We start from the raw sequence: 19,762 nt of genomic DNA, 5'->3' as shown, positions 1-19,762 counted from the left end.
TGTCTAAAAATACATTCTTATTTATTTTCAGGCCTTGCCTTAAAAGGGGCTGGAGAATATGAAGTAGTTACATATTGATTTTTTTTAACTTTAAAAATTTTTTTTAGTTGTAGATGGACACAATACCTTTTGTTTTATTTATTTTTATGTGGTGCTGAGAATCAAACCCAGTGCCTCACATGTGCGAGGCAAGTGCTCTACCACTGAGCTACAACCCCAGCCCCTATATATGGATTTTTAAACAAGTGGAAATAAGAGATAAGATGGAAATAAGTTGCCACAAAGGGTGATAACTTTGTGTTTCATTAAAAAAAAAAAACAAAAAAAAAACTTCAGAAAAAATGTAAAAGTACATAAACACAGAAAGACTAAATTTTAATCGGGTATCGAGAAACAGCAACTGCCAGAGTGATGTGGGGAATCTTTAGAACTAGTCATATAAGTTCAGAGAAAACTTGATTCAGGAAAAAAATCATAAAACCATACGACAATATTTTCATGGGGAAGAAAATAAATAAATAAATGACAGATCAGGGGAAGAAATACTATAGGACTCTTTAAAAATCCTTGAAAATGTCACCATAATAAATAAGTCAGAACATGCAAAACAGATAAAATGCAAAGGATGCTGACATACAATGGGAATAGACAATTCACAAAGAAGAATCTGCAAACAATCCTCATTTAGACAAAATCTGAAGAAAAAACAAAAATATAATCCAAGGCCCAAGATTGTATAAGCACTGAGATCTATGACAAGGTCTTTCTCAGTGAATAAAGCTGCTGCCTCACGCCCTTGCCAGATCTACTGCACTCCCAGGGAGAGGGGCTGTGAACAATTATTCCTTCCCCAGGAGCCTCCAGTGAAGACCCAGGAGGAACCACCGAGTGGATGGGGCACTTGGGAATGTGACAGTTATAGCAAAGATTAGTCTTTCTGAAGCAGCAAAGTCACTGAAACACCAAGTGCACATACTGAGGTTAGTTTAATGCAAAATTCATAGTTTTAATTTTGATTTCCACTCTGCTTTAAAAAAAAAAAAAGGGAAAACTTACATAGATAATCTTTTGTGTGTGTGTCAAGGAAAATTTTTTTAAATCTTCAAAAAAGAAACACCCATACCTTTCCCTTTGTGAGCCACTTGAGAGATGATCCACAAGACCCACTAATACAGCGAAACAGTGTAGCAGGCTGTATAGACAGCAATGCTAATTGCTGATAAACTCACTTGGTCCCATACTTAATTAGCCAATCAAAAAGGCTTGGGGGTGGGAAATTAAAACCTAAATTCAGATTACATGCACTTGGTAATCCTACTACATAATACAATTCTGTCTTCCGTGAGAAACAAGGACAAGCTACTAATAGGGCAATCTACAACGTACAGAACGGTGACTGGGGAATAAATGACTTTACTTACGAAAGGGGAACAATGATGAGATAGGGGCCATTGAGTCTTTTGTGCTCCATCAGATAAGTGATGAGTGCAATGGTCTGTATGGTCTTGCCTAGGCCCATTTCATCAGCTAAGATTCCGTTCAAATTGTTATTATACAGGGAAACCATCCATTCCAGGCCCTGGAGCTGAAATGAAGAGTAATTGCTTCAATTATCCAAGATCTGCACAGGTAATTAATACTAATACAACTCAAGTGAGGCTGTGACTTCTTACCTTCCCCACGCTGTATGCTGGGTTTCCCACAGTAGCAAAGTGCGGGAAGCACCAACGCAAAAAGAATTTAAAATATGAGCCTGTAATCGTCCCTGCTGCTTGGCAGGTGTTGAGTGTTAATCAGATTTAGAAATGATGGGCTGCAGCATACTGGTGGGATTTTAAGCAGTTCTACTTAGCATTTCACAGTATATGACATTCTAGAATTATTACAAATGAAGAAAACCCAAACCGAAATCTATTCCAAACACTCCAAGAACAAAAAGCCAACGAGAGGATTAAAGAGGAACAAACCAGAAGGCAGGTTTGGCACACAGACCATTAATCATTAGAAAGAGGCTTCTTGGTGATGAACAGCCTGCCTCAGGGAGCGTCCCCTCAGTGAGGAGGCTCTGACAAGGGAGCCAGGGCCACTCCACAGGGCCCATGGGAGGGCATTTCTTTTCCTGGCAGAGAGAATGTTCCCAGGCAGCACATGGAAACTCTGCCATGTGGTTTCTCCCCAAAGGCAGCATCCTGGGAGCTGATCGCCTGGAAGCACGTTCGGCATATTTTTAAAGCACAGAAGCCCTGTGCTTTGGATTCTTCATGTTAAGTACAAAAGGAAGGTAAGAATACAAAGTTGTTAAACCTCCTCCTCCAATACCCAATTCCCTTGCACCATGATACCAAAGATGCTGGTTTTAAAACGGCAGAATCGGGCTGGGGTTGTGGCTCAGTTGTAAAGCGCTTGACTGGCATGTCTGAGACCCTGGGTTCAATACTCAGCACCACATATAAATAAATTAAATAAAAGATCCATTGACAACTAAAAAAATACTTTAAAAAATGGCAGAATCAACTACATACACATGCCCACACATACAACATATAACACACACATGCTACAGTCAATTCAGCTCACCAATGAAGTTATGCTGAGGGAAATGTTAATATCAATTCACTGTATGTTAAACAAAGTGAGTAATCCATATATATATTTAAAATATTTATTAAGTGACCATTCTTTGCAAAGGATCACCAAGGAACCATCGTAGATAGATACCAAGGTGTATAAGATACAAGTCTCCCTTCAGAAACCAGCAGTCAAAGAGGAAACAATAACCACCTACACCCATGTACTGAGAAGCAAGTGACAGTGCTAAAACTTGTATTGGCCAGAATTTTTCTTAGGGAGGTTCTACAATGGTTTGAAAAAATATTTTCATAGAGTGCTTGGGGTACCTTGTGAAAAATCCAAATCATCCTAAAGGTTTCTGCAGAACTAGAGCAATACCAAAAGATAAGGAGAGAAACAGGAAGAGCCTCAAAGAGAATGGGCAAAAAAAGAGAGGGGAAAAGAAGAAATAAATGGAAACCACAAGGCACTGGGCAAGAGAGGTTGTCTGCAACGTAACCCTGATGCCACCAGACTTTTAGGAAAGTCAGCTAAATGCCAGGAGCATTGAATACTTAGTGAGAACAATTTTTTTTTAATGAAACTGGAAAAGGGACTGAATTTTGTATCTGTGTTAATTCTGGTTAAAACAAAAGCAGAAACTAGCAGTAGAAAGGACTAGGAAATTCACAACAACCATGCAAAGTGATCTGCACTTTCCTAGGCCGTGGAACTGGGGTAGGGGGAGGTGTCGGTTATTGAACCAAACTTACATGGCTCTCCCTCCAGGAAGCATCAGAAAGGCCACAGCTAGATCAAGGTTAAATAAGTAGTAAAAGTACAAAAGCCTGACAAGGAGCAAAACAAATGGAAGGCAGAGGAGCTAGGTTTAAAAAGAGGTGCTGGTGAGCAGGAGGAAATCAAGATGGCATTACAAAAGTTATTGATGAATAATCCAAAAATGGATCTCTTACACAGGTATACAAGAGTTCACAGGAATAGACTATGAATTAATATCTATATCTTAGAGATAGAGTGTGGTCCTCAAAGCGTGCTCCAAGGACTCCTGGGACCCTACTGCAAGACCTTTTCAGAACATCCTCAGGTCAAAACAACTTCCATAATAATATCAAGGCATTACTTGTCATTTTTACTGCATTGCCATCAGCACTAATGGTGGGCAAGTACAAATTGTGGGCAGCAGCTGCTGGCCCTTTAGCACGAATCCAGGCAGCACAGTACCACCAGTCGAGGTACTCCTCCCTCTCATGTGATGGCAGCCAAGAAGTTTGAGAACCACTGACCTAAAGCATGTACTTCCTCATGTATATTCTAGAAGATAGTAGTTTTATAGGACATGTAAAACTGATATAAAAGAATATGGCTTTGGTAATCAAAGAAGCTTGATAAATACAAACTTAAGCAATATGAATAAAGATACTTTACTGCAGGATGCTGATGTGCATCACGGATTACCAAGAGAGGCAACTGCCAAGACGAGCATGTCTGGTTGCTTGGAATAGTCTGGAGTTATACCTATTACCAACAGTTAAGAGCCCCTCCAAAACCCCAAGTATCCAAATTTAGAATAGTAAATTATATGATGGTCCTAGTTACAGTTGACAGTACTTACTTCAAATCTTTTATTATCATTATTATTATTATTATTATTATTGTTGTTGTTGTTGTTGTTGTTAATTTTTTACTAACAACTCACGGAACAAATGCTTCAACAAACACACTTTGGGAAACACTTTAAGGTAGTAAGAGGTGGAAGAACAGACCTCAATCCAGGCAGATCAAATGAAAACCTGTTATGGAGGTTTTCTACACTAACAGAATGTGGCTGGCTTTTCCATTTTCAAGAGCTCGACAGAGAAACTTTCCAAATGTTAAGTCAGTATTCCTTATAACAAAATTCATCCCAAAAACTGTAAAAGAGAAAACCAGTATGGTGTGTCCTGGAAAAGAAGACAATGCATGTGGAAGTACACTGAAAGAAGAATCACAGGCATGATGGAGAGACTCTCAATAGAAGTGACATGACCTAAAATGTGTCACTGTGTTGGAACAATCAAGAGCTGCACGACATGCTCCAATTGACCTCAGGTAATAGACAACAGCTTGCCCCAAGGACACACGGACGGATGATCACCTGGTAATGCTTCAGGGTCCCATTGATGAGGAGGGCTGACTGCTTCTCCACCCTTTCTGAGATGGCATGAGCGACAGTGTAGTAGGACTGGGACCCCCTGGCACTGTACTGCATGCTGTATTCATCATCCACATCTTGCTTCGCGGTCCTGAGGAAACACGGTCACTTGAGTGTGTGTGCTCTTTCACCCCCAGAATGAATCAAGAGTCTAAAGCAGCTGCAATACAGAGTTTAGCAACTACTACATGCCTTGTACCTAAAATACATTTTCTGTAATCTTCACAAAAAATGAAACAAGGTAAGCATTATCCCCATTCTAGGCATGTGAGGAACTGGAGGTTCACAGAGGCTACTTCCTTTGCCCAGGCCACAACAGGTACCCTTGATCTCCGAAGACTGAGAGGGGCTTGAACCCTACAGCTGCAGATTAATATTCTGACAATGAATTTGTTCCTTTCACTGAACACTGGCTAAAGACTGGAGGACAAATGGGAGAGGATCAAAGAGGACATTCCAGGGTTAAGAAGGAAGGTAGTCTCTGATCATCTATGCCTTGTTAATGAGGTCATATTTTACTCTATGGGCAATGAAGAGCCACTGAGGTGTTCTTAAAGCCTTCAGTGAAGGAACAGGAGTGCATTGGAAAAACACAGTTGCTGAAAATGGGGCAGCTAGCTACAGAAAAACAGGGAGGATGTTAGGATGTTTCTTTCAGAAAAAAATTCAACTTTAAAAATTTTCTCTTTTGCACACTGTTTCATGACAGTTTTCTTATAATAATAGAACTTTCCTCATAGTAATTGAGCTATTCAAGCAAAGAGATGTACAGACCACTGATAGGATGGTGAGACCTGATGTTTAGAAAGGTGGGATGGGGGTTCAGGGGCAGGGTGGAGCCCAGGGCTGACTCACCTGTGGCAGCCAGGGTAAGAGGAAGGGCACGGCAAACTCGGACTTCTGGGTAAGGGTCCCATTAAGGGAGGCACAAAAAGCAGGGAAGCGGCTTTACCAGATAGGGGGTAAATCTGGCTAGTGCAACCCGGGACAGAAGTGCAAATGACAGGCATGGAGGGGCATGAGTCCAAGACAAAGGAGAGGATAAGGAAGGAGAAGAGGAAGGGAGGGTGGGGAGAAGGAGGCAAGGAAGGAAAGAGGAACAAAGAGAGGAGAAGAGCAACATGAAGCCTGTGGACCTGGGGGCCCAGAGCTTGGGGACCTCTGAGAGGCTGAGGGGACAGTGCCAAGTGAACTCCAGGGAATAAAGTTGGCTCCCTCCCTTAAAGAATAGTTTTTACAAGAAAAATTACACAGCACGATCCTCCTGCAATGCATCTCCAAGGGAGAAAACAGACACACATACTCAATGATCTGCTTAGCATCCTTCTCCGAAACTTCTTCACTGTTTGGATCTAGAAGGATTTTCTCTTCAGTTTCCTGCCTACTGGACTCTTCTTCCTCATCCTGGGAAAGGAATGAAGATATGAGGGAAAACTACATTTTATGATTGGCATTTTCTGAAGAGATATAGCATCCAACTTCACAAATGAACCCAGTAAAGACAGCGAAGAGAGGATGTAAATTTAACAGCTACTTACCAGGCAACTCACCAGTCCATTGCTGTTTAGAGCACTGGATGAGAAAATGAGGAGCCCCTGGGGACACTAGACCCTTGCTCCCAAGATTAAACATGTAAAAATCATGCCAGGAATTTGCATATCTGTCATTTGGTTATCAGAGAGCCCTGTGCACCATATCTGCTACACCCCTCTCTCCAAAGGCAGGCTTCAGACATCTTAATATCTTCCTTCTCCTACAAATGCTCCCTCTGAAAATGCCTGCAGGTCCCCCAAGTGCTCAGTGTAGAGAAACACTGCTTTCTGTTGCTGCTTCACATCACACATTTCTGAGTATTCAAACTTCTTTTAATCCTTCTACTTGCAATTATTAAAATTTCATAACTGACCTAACAAATACCTTTATTATTTCTTAATTTCTATTCAAAGTACCCAAGATTCCCATTTTATATACTACACATATTAAGAATTCCTTCCAATAGACTGAGAAATGTGCTTCTCTTTAGCTAACAAGTATATCCAAGGATTCAAACAAAAATCACATTTAGAGAGAAATACAGAGGATCAATAAACTCATTAAGCCAAGCCCGTGTTGCTCTTTTTATCTAAGTTTTCAGATTTACACCTTCAAATGGACTCTAAGGCTCATGAACTTAGAAATTTTTAGGCAATTAACTCTCAGTGTGAACCACTCAGAAGCATGGGACTGTCCTTCCCAGTGTAATCCATTGTCAATTCTCCCCTAAAGAGCTTTCTACCATCTCCAGTTTAATGCCCACTTCTCTTTTCTTGGTCCCAAATGAGTTTAGAAATAACTGAGCTTCCCCATCAGCCAGGAGCTCCAGGAGATCAGTGTGCCTCTAGGCATGTACCATCAGAGCTTTGCACGTGTGTAGCTACAACCTTCACCTGAAAGTCAACCCTAGAGGAAGAAGGGACAGAAGCACTTAGGGTCTGGGCCTCCATTAAGGAAAAACTTTCCTCCCTTATTGACAGTAAACCCCAAACACAGATACACACATACCTCCTCTTCATAGTCAGAATCGCTCTCTTCACTGTCCGATCTAGGGGCAACTTCGTAACTAAGGAAAGGAGTAGAGAAGAGGATGGGACTTAGTTCTTCAAAATGCGAAACAACAGACACACACGACTTAAGGAGCATGTTCTATGTACAGGTGATAAATGCAGAAAACGACTTCCGCTGTGTCAGCAAGGCCACATTGTTTTAGTTTTAGGACTTTACGAGGAACATTAAAATCTCAGAAGTCCAAAGAACACCAGTCATGCTGTTTTCATGCCGTACCCAGGATTCATTTCCAACCAGGCATCTAGCTGACTTGCTTTGGGTGCTTCTGGTCCAAAAAGAACTTTGCCAGTTTCTGTGTGAGTCACTTTGACAGGCAGGTCGCTCATCTGACTGCTCTCATCTATGGGCTAGAAAGGGGGGAAAAAATCATGTCACCGCTGGATGTTAAGACACCCTCTCAGTTCTGTGCTGGACATTTCTCAGCCATTTGGCTGCCCAGCATATGAAACCTTTTCTGGTGTTTTGAAATTTTGCTACCTGGATGGGAAGTGAGAGGTCACTGCCCACTAAAGAAACTGAAAATGCCGGCTAAGGTGCAAATAGGCACTTAGCGATGCTCTGAGTTAGAAGCTAACAGTTCAAGGGAGTGGGGACCAACAGGTGCACCAGAAGAAGGTGGTAGTGGCAGCAATGTCAGTGAAGTCGCATGGGCTGAGATAAGCTCCTGCTCCCAACAGCATCCATGTCTTCAGCAGACTAGTTGTACAGTACCGTACTGGGTGGAGTTCTGGGTCTGACTCTCCAGTATTTCTGGAGATCTGATTAGTTACCAATATCCTCCTATAGGGTGAGAATCCCTAATCCAAAAATCAAAATCCAAAGCTTTTTGAGTCTGACATGACATGACACACACAAGTAGAAAATTCCACGAGTCATCTCATGGAATGGGTCACAGTCAAAACACAGATGGACTAAAAATATCATGCAAAATTACCTTTGGGCTATGTGTGTAAGCTTTATATGGAACATAAATGAAATGCATGTTTAGCATTGGGTCCTATCCCGAAGATAATCTCATTGTGTATATACAAATTATTCCAAAGCCCCCAAAAAAATCCAAAATCTGAAACATTTCTGGTCTTAAGCATTTAGGATAAGGGATACTCAACCTATATTACATTCCCTTTTAACCTAAAGTAGGCAGAATTGATCTGGAACTAACACCACTGCAACCAACAGTACCCATGTAACTATAGCAAAGTCTTGGTTTCAAAGACTCAGGAAAGAAGGTACTATAATCCGTACTGTCTCATTAGTAGCTGGACTGGCTTCTGCAGAACCAGTGTTCTTTATCCAAAACCAAAACAACAGGTGTCTAACTCAACCACTGTGTGATAAAGAAAAAGGCCTGATTATTTACAACCTGGTGAACTGATGAAGGCTAAGCTGAAGTTCATTATTAAGCTCTGAAAAATGGCTTACTCAGAATATTAAAAGAATAAATTAAACTGCAGAAGTTGTATTTAACCTACTCAAGAACAAACTGTCTTAAAAGACCCCAAAATGGAGCAATCCTATACAAATTAATGCTACTAATGGGTGACCAACTTCCAGGAGCAGATTCCCAGGTAAGATGCTTGGAAATACTTGATTTGTGAGTGCTTCAAGTTACCTTCTTCCTCAAGAGCAATAAAATGAATTAGGCAAGTCATTATTTCAAAGAATTTTTCTGAAGGTATTTTTAATTGGTTTTGTGGTCAAAGAAATAAAGGAAACACTATCAGCTGTAATTAGGATTACTGTATAATTTACTATTCCAATTAAGCAAAAATGATAGGAAAAATAGCATGCTGAAGGTTACCTACTACATCTTATAGGCTATGGCCAAAAAGAAGAAGAAGAAAAAAAAAAAAAAAACAATAGTTCTTCCCCCTACTCCCTCAACAAAGCACTGTCAGAATAAAAAAAATTAGCAACTGTCCACAAAAACAACCTTAAAAGAAGTAAAAGCTTATTGCAGATTGTTATTTTCCCTTTCACATGGGCTAACAGGGTGGTTAGGGCACCATTACTTTGCATGGCAACATGATGCTTTTTCCTCATTAATGTATAAGGTCATCCATACCCTCACAAGATAAAGAAGGAAATCTACCACTTGCTATCATTTCCCTTGGGAAAAAAAATCATATCTGTAACTATTTTAATAGAGTTGGCTTTATTGCTAATGTCATGCCTCAAAGAAAATTGGAAATCACTGCGGCTGGAATTAGAACTTTGGCAAAAAGCACTGAAGGAGCGCAGAAGAGTAATGAGAGCATTACTTCGCAACAAACTGAGCGAGATGTCCACTTTGCAAACTTCAGCAAACAGAACTCACATGTGTTAAAAAATAAAAGCAGGGGGAAAAGGTATATGTCACAGATCAAAGATCAGTAGGTAATATTTCCAAGAGATAACAAAAGAAAGAGCACAATGACACTACATATGAAATTTCTCGTGTGCTTATTAATTACAGACATGCAGCATGCTCAGGTAAGGCAAGCTGGAGTCGAACCTAAGTGCTCTGATATATAGTATTCTTCCCTCTTAGCAGCCCACTGAGAGTTTCTTACACCTTAGACATTTATCCTGATCCTTTCTTCCCTTGTGATGGATTATAGTGGTTAGGCAACATTTATTTTCAAGATTTCTGCAAAGAAGAACCTTTTTCCTGCACCTAGGCTGTGTGAGCTCTCAACAGGACTCATGTGCACCGTGAGTCTAGAATGGGGAGGGGTTTCCCAAGCCCAGCCCTCCAAACAGGCTGATCAAGGTGTGAGAGGGAAGAAGGTGGTTTGAAACAAACTTCCTTCATGCTCTGCCCAGGGGATGTGCTTCCTTGTTGTGAAACACTGGCAACAGATCCTTGAGTTTTTCAGGAAAAACAAACAAACAAACAAACAAAAAAAAAACAATAAATAAATAACTATATCCTTCTGATCCAAGAGAATATTGGAAATACTAGGAAATAAAATTGAAGACCATGTTCATGTATTTACACACATGAGCTCTACTCTAAGCCTTCAGAATTGTCAAAAAAAATAAGCTAAACAAATACATGAACTGTTCAATTTATATATATTTATAATTTCAAATTAGTCATAAACTAGGGAAACTGGGTCCTATTTTATGCTTCTGAATTACCTACTGAGCAAATGCAATTACAGAAGCATGTATGGTCATATCATTCTGCACATTCATAAATATGACTATCTGTATACAGAAAATTTTGGAATGGTCCACAAGAAACCTGGTTATCAGTTGATGGGCAGTCTGAGATGGAAGCAGATTACTTTTCACTGTATCCCTTTTACAGCATTCTGATTTTCTACTACATAGTACTGTTTTTACTTAAAAACAATTAGCTGAGTAAAAATAAAATTCGTATACACACAGAATGGTGCTGCACTGTATAAGAGGGACTACATTCAGCAGAGCTTGGTTGCAATGGGGGCAATTTCCCTTACCTCTCCATCTGGTCCCAGGGCAGACTCCCCACCCTCTGCATTCTCTTCAGCCTTCTGCAAAACAACAACGTCAAATGTTATGTGTAAATCAAGAGGACAGGACAGGACTTCAAGACAATTCTTTGGTACATATCAGTATTTCATTATGGCCCATCATCATCCAACAAAGCTTATGTGTGAATGTCTTTTTATTTCTCTTTGCTATCACAGACAAAGCACAAAGCAGGCATTGTACTAGCAACTGGCAGAGAGTCATTTAAAGCCAGATGTGATTCAAGGCCAGCACACTAGAGATTTGTGGATTGCATCTTTAGAGACCCAAAGAGTGTAAGGCATGGCAGCACTAAGACAGCAGTAAGGACAAGAAACTTCCTTCTTGTGTTTGGCACTGTGGAGACAAATCCTAACATCATTAGCCCCGCTTTCCTACTCCCTAAGCAAGTTTTCATCAGCCAAGAAGAACAGCATTCTAAAAATGTCCATCAAGTCATTGATGGACTACTCCTGGGTCATAAAAATATAAAATAAAACAAATTTCCATGAGTTTCCTGGGTGTTTTTCATTTTACCTAATTGGCTTTCATAATACATAGCATTTCCACAGTGTATATATAAGGAAACTGGATACAGATACTGTGCACTCATGAAAAATTCTGTCATCTACCATTTCTTGAATATTCCAACATCTTAGTCCATTAACCTCTTGTGCCTCAAAGACAACTAAATGAGTAGCTAAGATTATGTCACCTTTTGTACAGACCCAAGAAAGCTCATCTGAAATATATACAAAACAGTCCGAAACTTCTTCCATTATAATAACCTCTCTGACAAGTGAAAATATTTTATGTCACCTTTACAGAATCTTTATAGTTATTACTGAAAAGCGATATTATTTCTATGTTATACAATGAGAGGGGGAAAAAAAACTTCAGTCATTTCCTTTGTCAAGATATTGAAGAAAATGAGTTTTCCTCCCTTGGGCTCTTTAGTTAATTAAAAATATATACAATGATATGGAATCAATATTAACTCAACTTCACTTACTTAAGACATTGATTCTATTAATACATCTCTGCCTCCCATGAAAATAATTCAATAGTATCCTGACAAAACAACTTTTATGAAATTGTTCAATGTTTAAAATCTAGCCTTTTGTCCATACTGAAAAAGGACAGTTTCATAAATGTTTAAAATTTCTGAAGTTCTTTTATAAAATAGTTCCCTTGCCAAATATCCAAGGCATAGGCATCCAACAATGTAGCTTCTACCCAAGTGTTTGGTTATGACAGTCCAAGAACTTAGTTTTCTCTCTATGCCGCCCTGAAGCAAAAATATTTTTCAGTTTCAAAAGGAATGATGGGCTTTGAAGAGCACCAGGTCCTGTGTCTAAGGCTAGAGATGCAGCGAACAATGGCAGAGCCCCCCCACCCTTAGCAAAGAAACCATCCTGCCTCCAGCCACTGAAGGACCGCTTTTTGGAATTCTCAGGCACTGCACTCAGGGGATGATTTTAATTAATGGGAGAAAGTCAATTAATCCCACCATTCTTTCCATACAAACCAGAAATAAGCTGCAAATTTGGCCAACAAAGAAAATCTAATGAGACAATGAAAAAGTCAATTTCAAATATCTAGCAAGTAGAATTGGCTCACCATTTCAATGAATAGTACATTTAAAAGCTTGAAACTGTAAATGAATAGGAGCAAAACTATTCTGAAGATACTTTCCTATGACTATACTATGGACTAGCCAGTGTTATCTAAAAACTCCTTCATAATCACACCCTTTCAGTACATAGAGTCCCCTAAACTATTTTTAAAATTTCAATTAGATATCAGATGCAAAGGCAAAGCACTATTAGATTCAAACCTCCTGGTTCTGGAATTAGGCAACCTAAGTGTGAATCCCAGCCCTGGACTAAGTGCAAAAAACCTTTGTTGTGTGATCCTAAGTAAATCTGCTTCTCTTTGTGTCTGGTTCCCTCTTGTGTGAAATAGGGATGGTAAGAGATCCAGGGCTGCTGCAGGGCCAGATCACTGTTTCAATATGTACAATTCAAAGTTCTACCTAAAATATGCTCAAAGTGTCCATCTCTACAATATAACCAAGCCAAGAGCAGTGCAAGGCGATTCTTTCATGTCCATAATTAACAGTGTCTCTAGCGTTGTCTAAAAAGTGCCTCACAAGACTACAGGTTTGGGACTTCTATTTGTTTTGCTTACTGAGGCATTCTCACACCTTAAAGAGCTGTGCTTAACACTTAAAAGTCACAAAATAAATAGTGAGGGAATGCAGAAATTAACAAAAGCACCAAGAACAGCACCTTCCATTTACCTCATACTCCCTCGATTACTATCATTTAAATCAGCCACCAATAGATTTTTAAGTCATAAAATAGTTAACACACACACACACACACACACACATACACACAATTTGTCACTGAATGGGGGCTCTGTGTGACCTCTCTCCTGCATGCCCTGTCCTTAGACTACTTTTGCCACATTGTTATAAGAGGCAGAAGCCAGGTGGTGCTCTACTCCGCGATGTCCCTTCTCCCTCGATGGGCTCTTTTCAGCTTGGTGAGGCTCTCTGGTTGGTGTACTTTCATAAATCCATGTTCTCACATTAAACGGATGCTTCATTCCAAAATGAAAAGCAAAGCAAAACTAAGCCAAAACCCTCCCCTATTTAAATTTCTATCCAAGAGATTGTGACGGGTGCTACGATATGAGCTAACTTTGGACACTCTCCAAGCCCCTGGTGAAGTGGCCTAACATGAGATGGCAGCAGCTACTGTATCCCCTGCCACCTGACGGATTTTCAAAGTTATCTGCAGCATGAAATCACAAACACAGGCTCTTAATATTGCTGGCTGATGCCTAGGCTTACATTCATTGACTAAAACTACCAAAATAAAACACTGCACTTCATTCATTAATCAAGCCTGCACTGGCTTCTTCCTGTCTACAGAAAGTCTAGAACTAATTATGCTTCTGTAGGGAGGGAAGAGTCTAATTAACCTAGTCACGTGAAGAGATAGTATGATACAAAATACTCGTAACTAAAGATAACTCGTTACTAAAAGTCACTCAAACTAAAGACTTGAGTTCCCAATTTCCAAGGTCGGTGTCAATTCCCATCCTCCACTTAGGAATGTTTACGAACAAAGCTATGGTCAGGCTACTCATCTTCCACACAGAAGGTGTATAAAATAATGAGCAACAGGGCTGCAGAGAGAAAGAAATCCCTAACTATGAAAATCCTGTGTAAGCTGAACTCAAGAAGAGGACTTTGGTGGGGCACTTTATTTAGTTTTACCACAGCACAGGGGCTACAAAGAGTCTCATTTTGTAAAGAAACAGTTTTATGTCGAATATTTTACAATGCATTATAAAGCGAATGCATTTTATCCCCCAGCAGGTATTGTTACAATATGCTGAAACAACACTCAGACGTGCTGGCATCTTAAGGACTCATTCTGCTTCGCTGGAAACCTAAGCTTTCAGGAACCACTTGGGTTATTTTTACTGTCATTTAAGTGGAGCTGTGAGCATTAAGATAGGTGATCAGGCAATAAAAAAATGCCCAGGAATATCAAATTAACAGGCATTTGCACATCACTTGGGTTGTATCTTAAAGAAAAAAACCAATTGGGACATTTTGACTCCACTAACTGGTCGATCCAGTTACATAGGACTTTGATCCAAACTTCTGGTTTCACCCATTTGACATTAAACTAATCATATAAATCTAATCATTGTGGCACTGTGTCCACCTACTCTTATAATATGCCTTATACCCAAATGGGCAGAACTGCTTACAGCCTTTCTTTCACTTAGGAAAATCTTACAGGTAAAAGCTGCAATAAACCATACAATCTTTGGGGAAGATGGAAGAAATTTCAGAATTCAGAAGAATCAGAAAATAACTAATTGAAAACAAAGGTCTCACCAACATTACTAATTTTGTATTTGATGCTCTTTTCACCATAAAGTATGCCAATTGGCTTTTCTGATTTTTTTACATATCTACAAAGGTTGAAAAAGACATTTCCTATCACTATATTGACCAATACAGCATGTCAAGAGGGTTCTCCCTCCAAGACAATGGTCCTGAGCTTTACTTAAAATAGCAATCAATGAAAGAGAAAGAGAGAACAAAAGAACTTAGAGAAAACATCACAATGTAAGAGATCTCTGGCACACTGTAATCCCATGGGTTCTCTGAGCACATGCCCATTAGTATCATGGATTTTCAAGAAATGTTACAAATAAATAACAAAAACATGAAATGAAAGTTGCGGAAGGGAGAATTACATATTTATTTTTGGCTTGATGTTAAATAGCTCTGGAAGCAAAACCCCTGAAATGGCTAGACTTCTAAGCAGTAGACAGGGGTGCCCTCTAGCATAAGCTTTTGACCAGGTTAGGCAAAAATATATCCTAAAGCACTGTGAGAAATACCTCATTACCACCAAGAGTGATTCTAAATTAGAGGCCATGTAATTAGCAAATTCTCTTTGTAGGAATTGGGGAGCCTGGTTGTAAGCAGAGTCCACCACAAATAACAAATCCTCATTTTTCTTCTCATGTACCAAGAGTCACAGACTCTGTCATTGTCCTAAAAGACATCTTTACATTAATCTCCAATTGCTCCTCATTTAGGAACAAATGATGACCATTTGTATATTCAAAAATATGTAAATCATTTACATATTACAAAAAATATGCAGTCGCTGAACCAAAAAGTATTTCATTTTCAAAAACTACAATCACATTTTAACTACGTGATCCTACTTTATATCACAGAATTCTTGGTACGACGTCTAATATTTACTGAGCATTTATTGTGTACCAGGAAGTATTCTAAATGCTTTAGATAAACTTTCCCATGTAATTCTCACAACAAATCTGTTGGGTAGATAACTGTTCCTATCACCCTCTTAACAGATCAAGAGTCTGAAGTACTGTGTAATGCATCTTTTAATAAAATATCTTATAAGGGAAAATAGAAAATTAATATGCATATTTTTCTTATGCAGTTATGAATTTAAATGATTCTGGCTAACATAATGGGAACATTCATCCAATTTACTCATAAGATCATGTTCAATCCTATTTTCACAGACCTGGTAGCTTTACCTAGCTCCTCCTCTCTTATCCTGTCATCACTCTCTGGATGTTAGAGAACAACCACAGCAGAGAACAGAGACCTCGATGAGGTCATGCTACTGGCACATAACAGCATGTTCATCCCAAAACACTGCAGAGACTGGTTCCACAAAATTTTGTATTTCAATACTTTAAAAATTATTCCTCTTCTGACCCTTAAGTAGATACATATATTTAGCTTACTTCTTTTTCTTCCATTTCAAGAGCAATAATGAAAGACCAGGCTGAGAATAAGAAGTTTCAAAAATGATTTATAAATATATACTATACATAAAGGCTCCTAATGGTGAGAAGAGAAAATTAAACAAGGTCATGACAGGTTAAAGGAAATCCATCCTTTTATTCAAGAGTGACAGTAAACAGAATATATTCCCCAAGAAAGACAAAGGCTTCCTCTGTTATGTAGGGCTTTATTTATTTATTTATTTTTTTTTTTAAGAAAAACCATATACTAGTTTACCACTGAAATGTTAAGGTTGACCGTATTCATCTTCAATGGTACAGTTCTTACAGTTGTCTATCTTAGTTGTCCTTCAAGTGTTGTGGCCAGTGCAGGGCTATTACTTCACTGAGTAATGCAGATTTTCTCAAAACAAAGGTGTACTGATGCCTTGTTTAATTTTTAAAAACATGGATCAGCGGAGCATAATATTAAATGTTGTGGGAAAATGCCAAAGGGGACAGCATGGAATTCCTAAGCTTGTTTCCTCCACCAGAGGAGCTGGAACAAGCAGCTCTCAATCACTCCCCCTATTGGAAGGGAGAAGAACTACAGGTAATCCAAAGTTAAATAATTTGATTTTGAAAGCATCCTTTTCCTGTTTTTGCATTTGAATAAAGGTGCATCTGGAACCGGGTAACTCGTTTTGAACTAAGTCTTAAAGCCCCATCAAAGAGACAGGAAATGGGAAAGGCTAGGAATAATCTTGGTTCCTTCCTTCCTTCTTTTTTCCTTCTTTATCCCATTTCTGGTAAGATAGTCCAGGAGGGAAATACAGCCTCTCCTCCATTGTAGTCTTGCTAAGGGCCTAGGGCTGATGTGGTAGGTGTCCTGAGCAACATGATGGGGAAGAGGATGATGACAAAGTAAAATTTCTCCCTGTTGACCACGTGAAGTGACTAACAGGAGAACGCAGAGATCTCCACAAGGTAGACTGTATCTCTCTGCCCAGAAAGCAGGTCCCACCTCTAATTGGACTCCCAGTTTCCCTTCACAGCATTCACCACAGTTTATAATCATATATTTGGGTGAGAGCTTCATTAGTTATCTATCTGCTCTGCTTTTCTCTTTAGCACATTACCTAAGCTCATAGCAAGTATTCAGTTAATAGCTGTCGAGTGAAAGCATACAATGGAAAGAACAAGTGATACTAATAAACTTGAGGGCAAGAATTTGGAAGGAGAGAGTGCCAAGAGACAGATTCTCTAGGCTGTGCTATGAGAAGTATTGTAACAAGTCCCCACTCTGCATAGATCAACACAAAAACATAGGCATAATCAATGACACTCAATTATCCATCTTTCTTTGCCCATGATGATAAGACTACCTAATACCATGGGCAAGAAACTATTATTTATAAACTAGGAGCCCGAATCTGGACCATTAGCTTTTACTACTTCACAAAGAAATATAGGAAGTGAACTTGAATACCAAAAACACTCCTGACAGTGACAATCTCTGAGAAATATGCCCTTACATTAGGAAAAACTAAAACAAGGTCCACTCATGAAATATTATAGACTTGTATCTTGTTTGCCTGTGTTCCCTTCACTAACTCTGACATTGTCTTTTTAAGTCAGAAATTTGGGAGCTGGAATTTTGCAAAGTCTCTGAGGCTGCATTGACAAGAAAATGAGGTATTCCTCACCAACAAAATGTCTAAATCCAAACCCTGAGTCATCCCTCGTTCATCTTCAAAATAAGGTAAGCTATTTTACATTAAAGAAATCAGGGTTGAGAAGGCACCTTCTCAATCATTTATTCCTCCTCCTTAATTATGAAACAGGTATGCGAATTCAGGAGCCATGAAATTAATTATTTTTTGAAAAACATTTTGTTCAATTATTCAGTGTAGAGAATAAATGATTAAGTGCTACCAACCCTCAATTTTCACAATTCTGACGAAGACTTTCTGGTGATGTTTGTCCCTGGCCTCATCAGAATTTATCATGAAAACAAAATACAGTCATCCCTCAGCATCCATGGGTGATCTGTTCCAGAACTCCCGTGGACACCAACCTCTGAGGATGCTCAAGTTCCTTGTATAAAATGACAGAGCATTATGCATGTAACCAACACATATCCTCCTACATACTTTAAATCGTCTCTAGATTACATAGATGCCTGTCCAATGTGTTATGTAAGTAGTTGTTATACTGTATTGTTTACAAAATAGTAACAAGAAGAAAAAGAATTTTTAAAAATATTTTTGATCCTAAGTTGGTTAAGTTTGTGGATGCTGTATCCACAGATATAGAGAGTTGATCATCAACCAAGAACTAGCTAGGTTACTGGACTATTTGAATTTTAAAGAAAGCTGAATTTACAGGTGTATACTCAGCAAGTCACTCCTGAATTGAGATGTAATAGCTGAAGAACAGAGATACTAAATGTTACCCATCATTTTTCATCATAATTAGGTTATATTTTACATAGGACTATTTTTTTCCCCTCTAACTACCTAAAACCCTTATCTGCACACTTACCTTACTGCAGCACCAGGGCAGCAGAACTGAATGAGCAATTTTGTCATCATCATCGGTCCAAATAGGCTGAAATTTGTTCCAAAAGTATCCTAAAAGCTATCTCATACATCTTCCTTTGGCTTATTTCAATCTGTATATTTCATTTTCTTCTTAATTTTCATTCCAGTTTCTTAACTCAGTAGTCTCCTACCACACAGGCATTAAAGTTAAGCAAACACTTATCTCTATTTTTATTCCTCCTATCAGTTGTATGTGCTTAATTTAAAATATTATACTGTATTAAACAATGGAAATAGAGACTATTAGTTTGGCAGAGTACCTCCTGTCCATCATACCCTTATCTTCAATACCTTGTCTACTGCCATGCCAATTTATGCAATTGTTGACATTCAATAATCCAAACCTTCCAGTAGTATAGGAAGTGGTGCTTCATAAAGAGCAATACTCAACCTAGTACCTGCCTGCAGAGCAGGGGCTCAGCAATCAACACTAGGACACTCACCTTCTTCTTCCTCCTCCTCTTCTTCTTCTCTTTGGCTGCTTGTGCTTGTTTATGCTCCCAAACTAGGTTGGTCAGATTGGCCACATATTCATCTGTCTGCTGCAAAAGGTAAGCTAAGCGCCGGTCTTTCTTCTGATCAATCAGTTTCCTATAGCCCTCTTCATCTTCAGCCTATCACGCAAAGGAGAGAGTGATGACTCATGGTACACGTTTGCTGAAAACTCCATTTTATGCCCTTCTCGCCTACTGACACTGAACTCTGGTGGTGAGTGGAACAAACTAGATGAGCCAGGTTGCACAAGCCATCACACAGAGTCTGGGGCCAGACAAATGCACAGACATGCAACACCTGTGTCCAGGGACTGTGGGGTCCACGGCAGAGTCAGGGTACAAAGCCCCACTGTGTATGTGGTGCTATCCGCAGTTGAAGTCAGCTCTTTATTCTGTTTCTTTAACCATACAAAAATAATTAAAATTTCACAATTCCCCTCTGAAGTCTATTTTTAACTTCATATTTCAGAAAATTTTAAGTATAATAAAAGCTGGATAGCATCGTACAATCTCTTACA

The 19,762-nt window shown here is 39.2% G+C and overlaps 1 protein-coding gene across 5 annotated transcripts in view; it reads right to left on the bottom strand.

The window, feature by feature from the left end:
- Positions 1-19,762, bottom strand: part of SMARCA2 (SWI/SNF related BAF chromatin remodeling complex subunit ATPase 2) — a 164,297-nt gene that overhangs the window by 99,047 nt on the left and 45,488 nt on the right. For all 5 annotated transcript variants that reach the window (XM_079112997.1, XM_079113001.1, XM_079113000.1 and 2 more), the window contains exons 9-15: positions 19,194-19,364; positions 10,813-10,866; positions 7,583-7,713; positions 7,304-7,361; positions 6,066-6,166; positions 4,706-4,853; positions 1,422-1,585 (exon numbers count right to left, since the gene is read on the bottom strand). In XM_079112997.1, coding sequence (XP_078969123.1) covers positions 1,422-1,585; positions 4,706-4,853; positions 6,066-6,166; positions 7,304-7,361; positions 7,583-7,713; positions 10,813-10,866; positions 19,194-19,364 — 827 coding nt within the window. The remainder of the gene's footprint in view (positions 1-1,421; positions 1,586-4,705; positions 4,854-6,065; positions 6,167-7,303; positions 7,362-7,582; positions 7,714-10,812; positions 10,867-19,193; positions 19,365-19,762) is intronic.

This window comes from Sciurus vulgaris, assembly GCF_902686455.1.
Source record: "Sciurus vulgaris genome assembly, chromosome: 15".
Taxonomy (NCBI): Eukaryota; Metazoa; Chordata; class Mammalia; order Rodentia; family Sciuridae; genus Sciurus; species Sciurus vulgaris.
The sequence above is the reverse complement of the archived record's forward strand: the minus strand, read 5'-3'. Positions and strand labels throughout refer to the sequence as shown.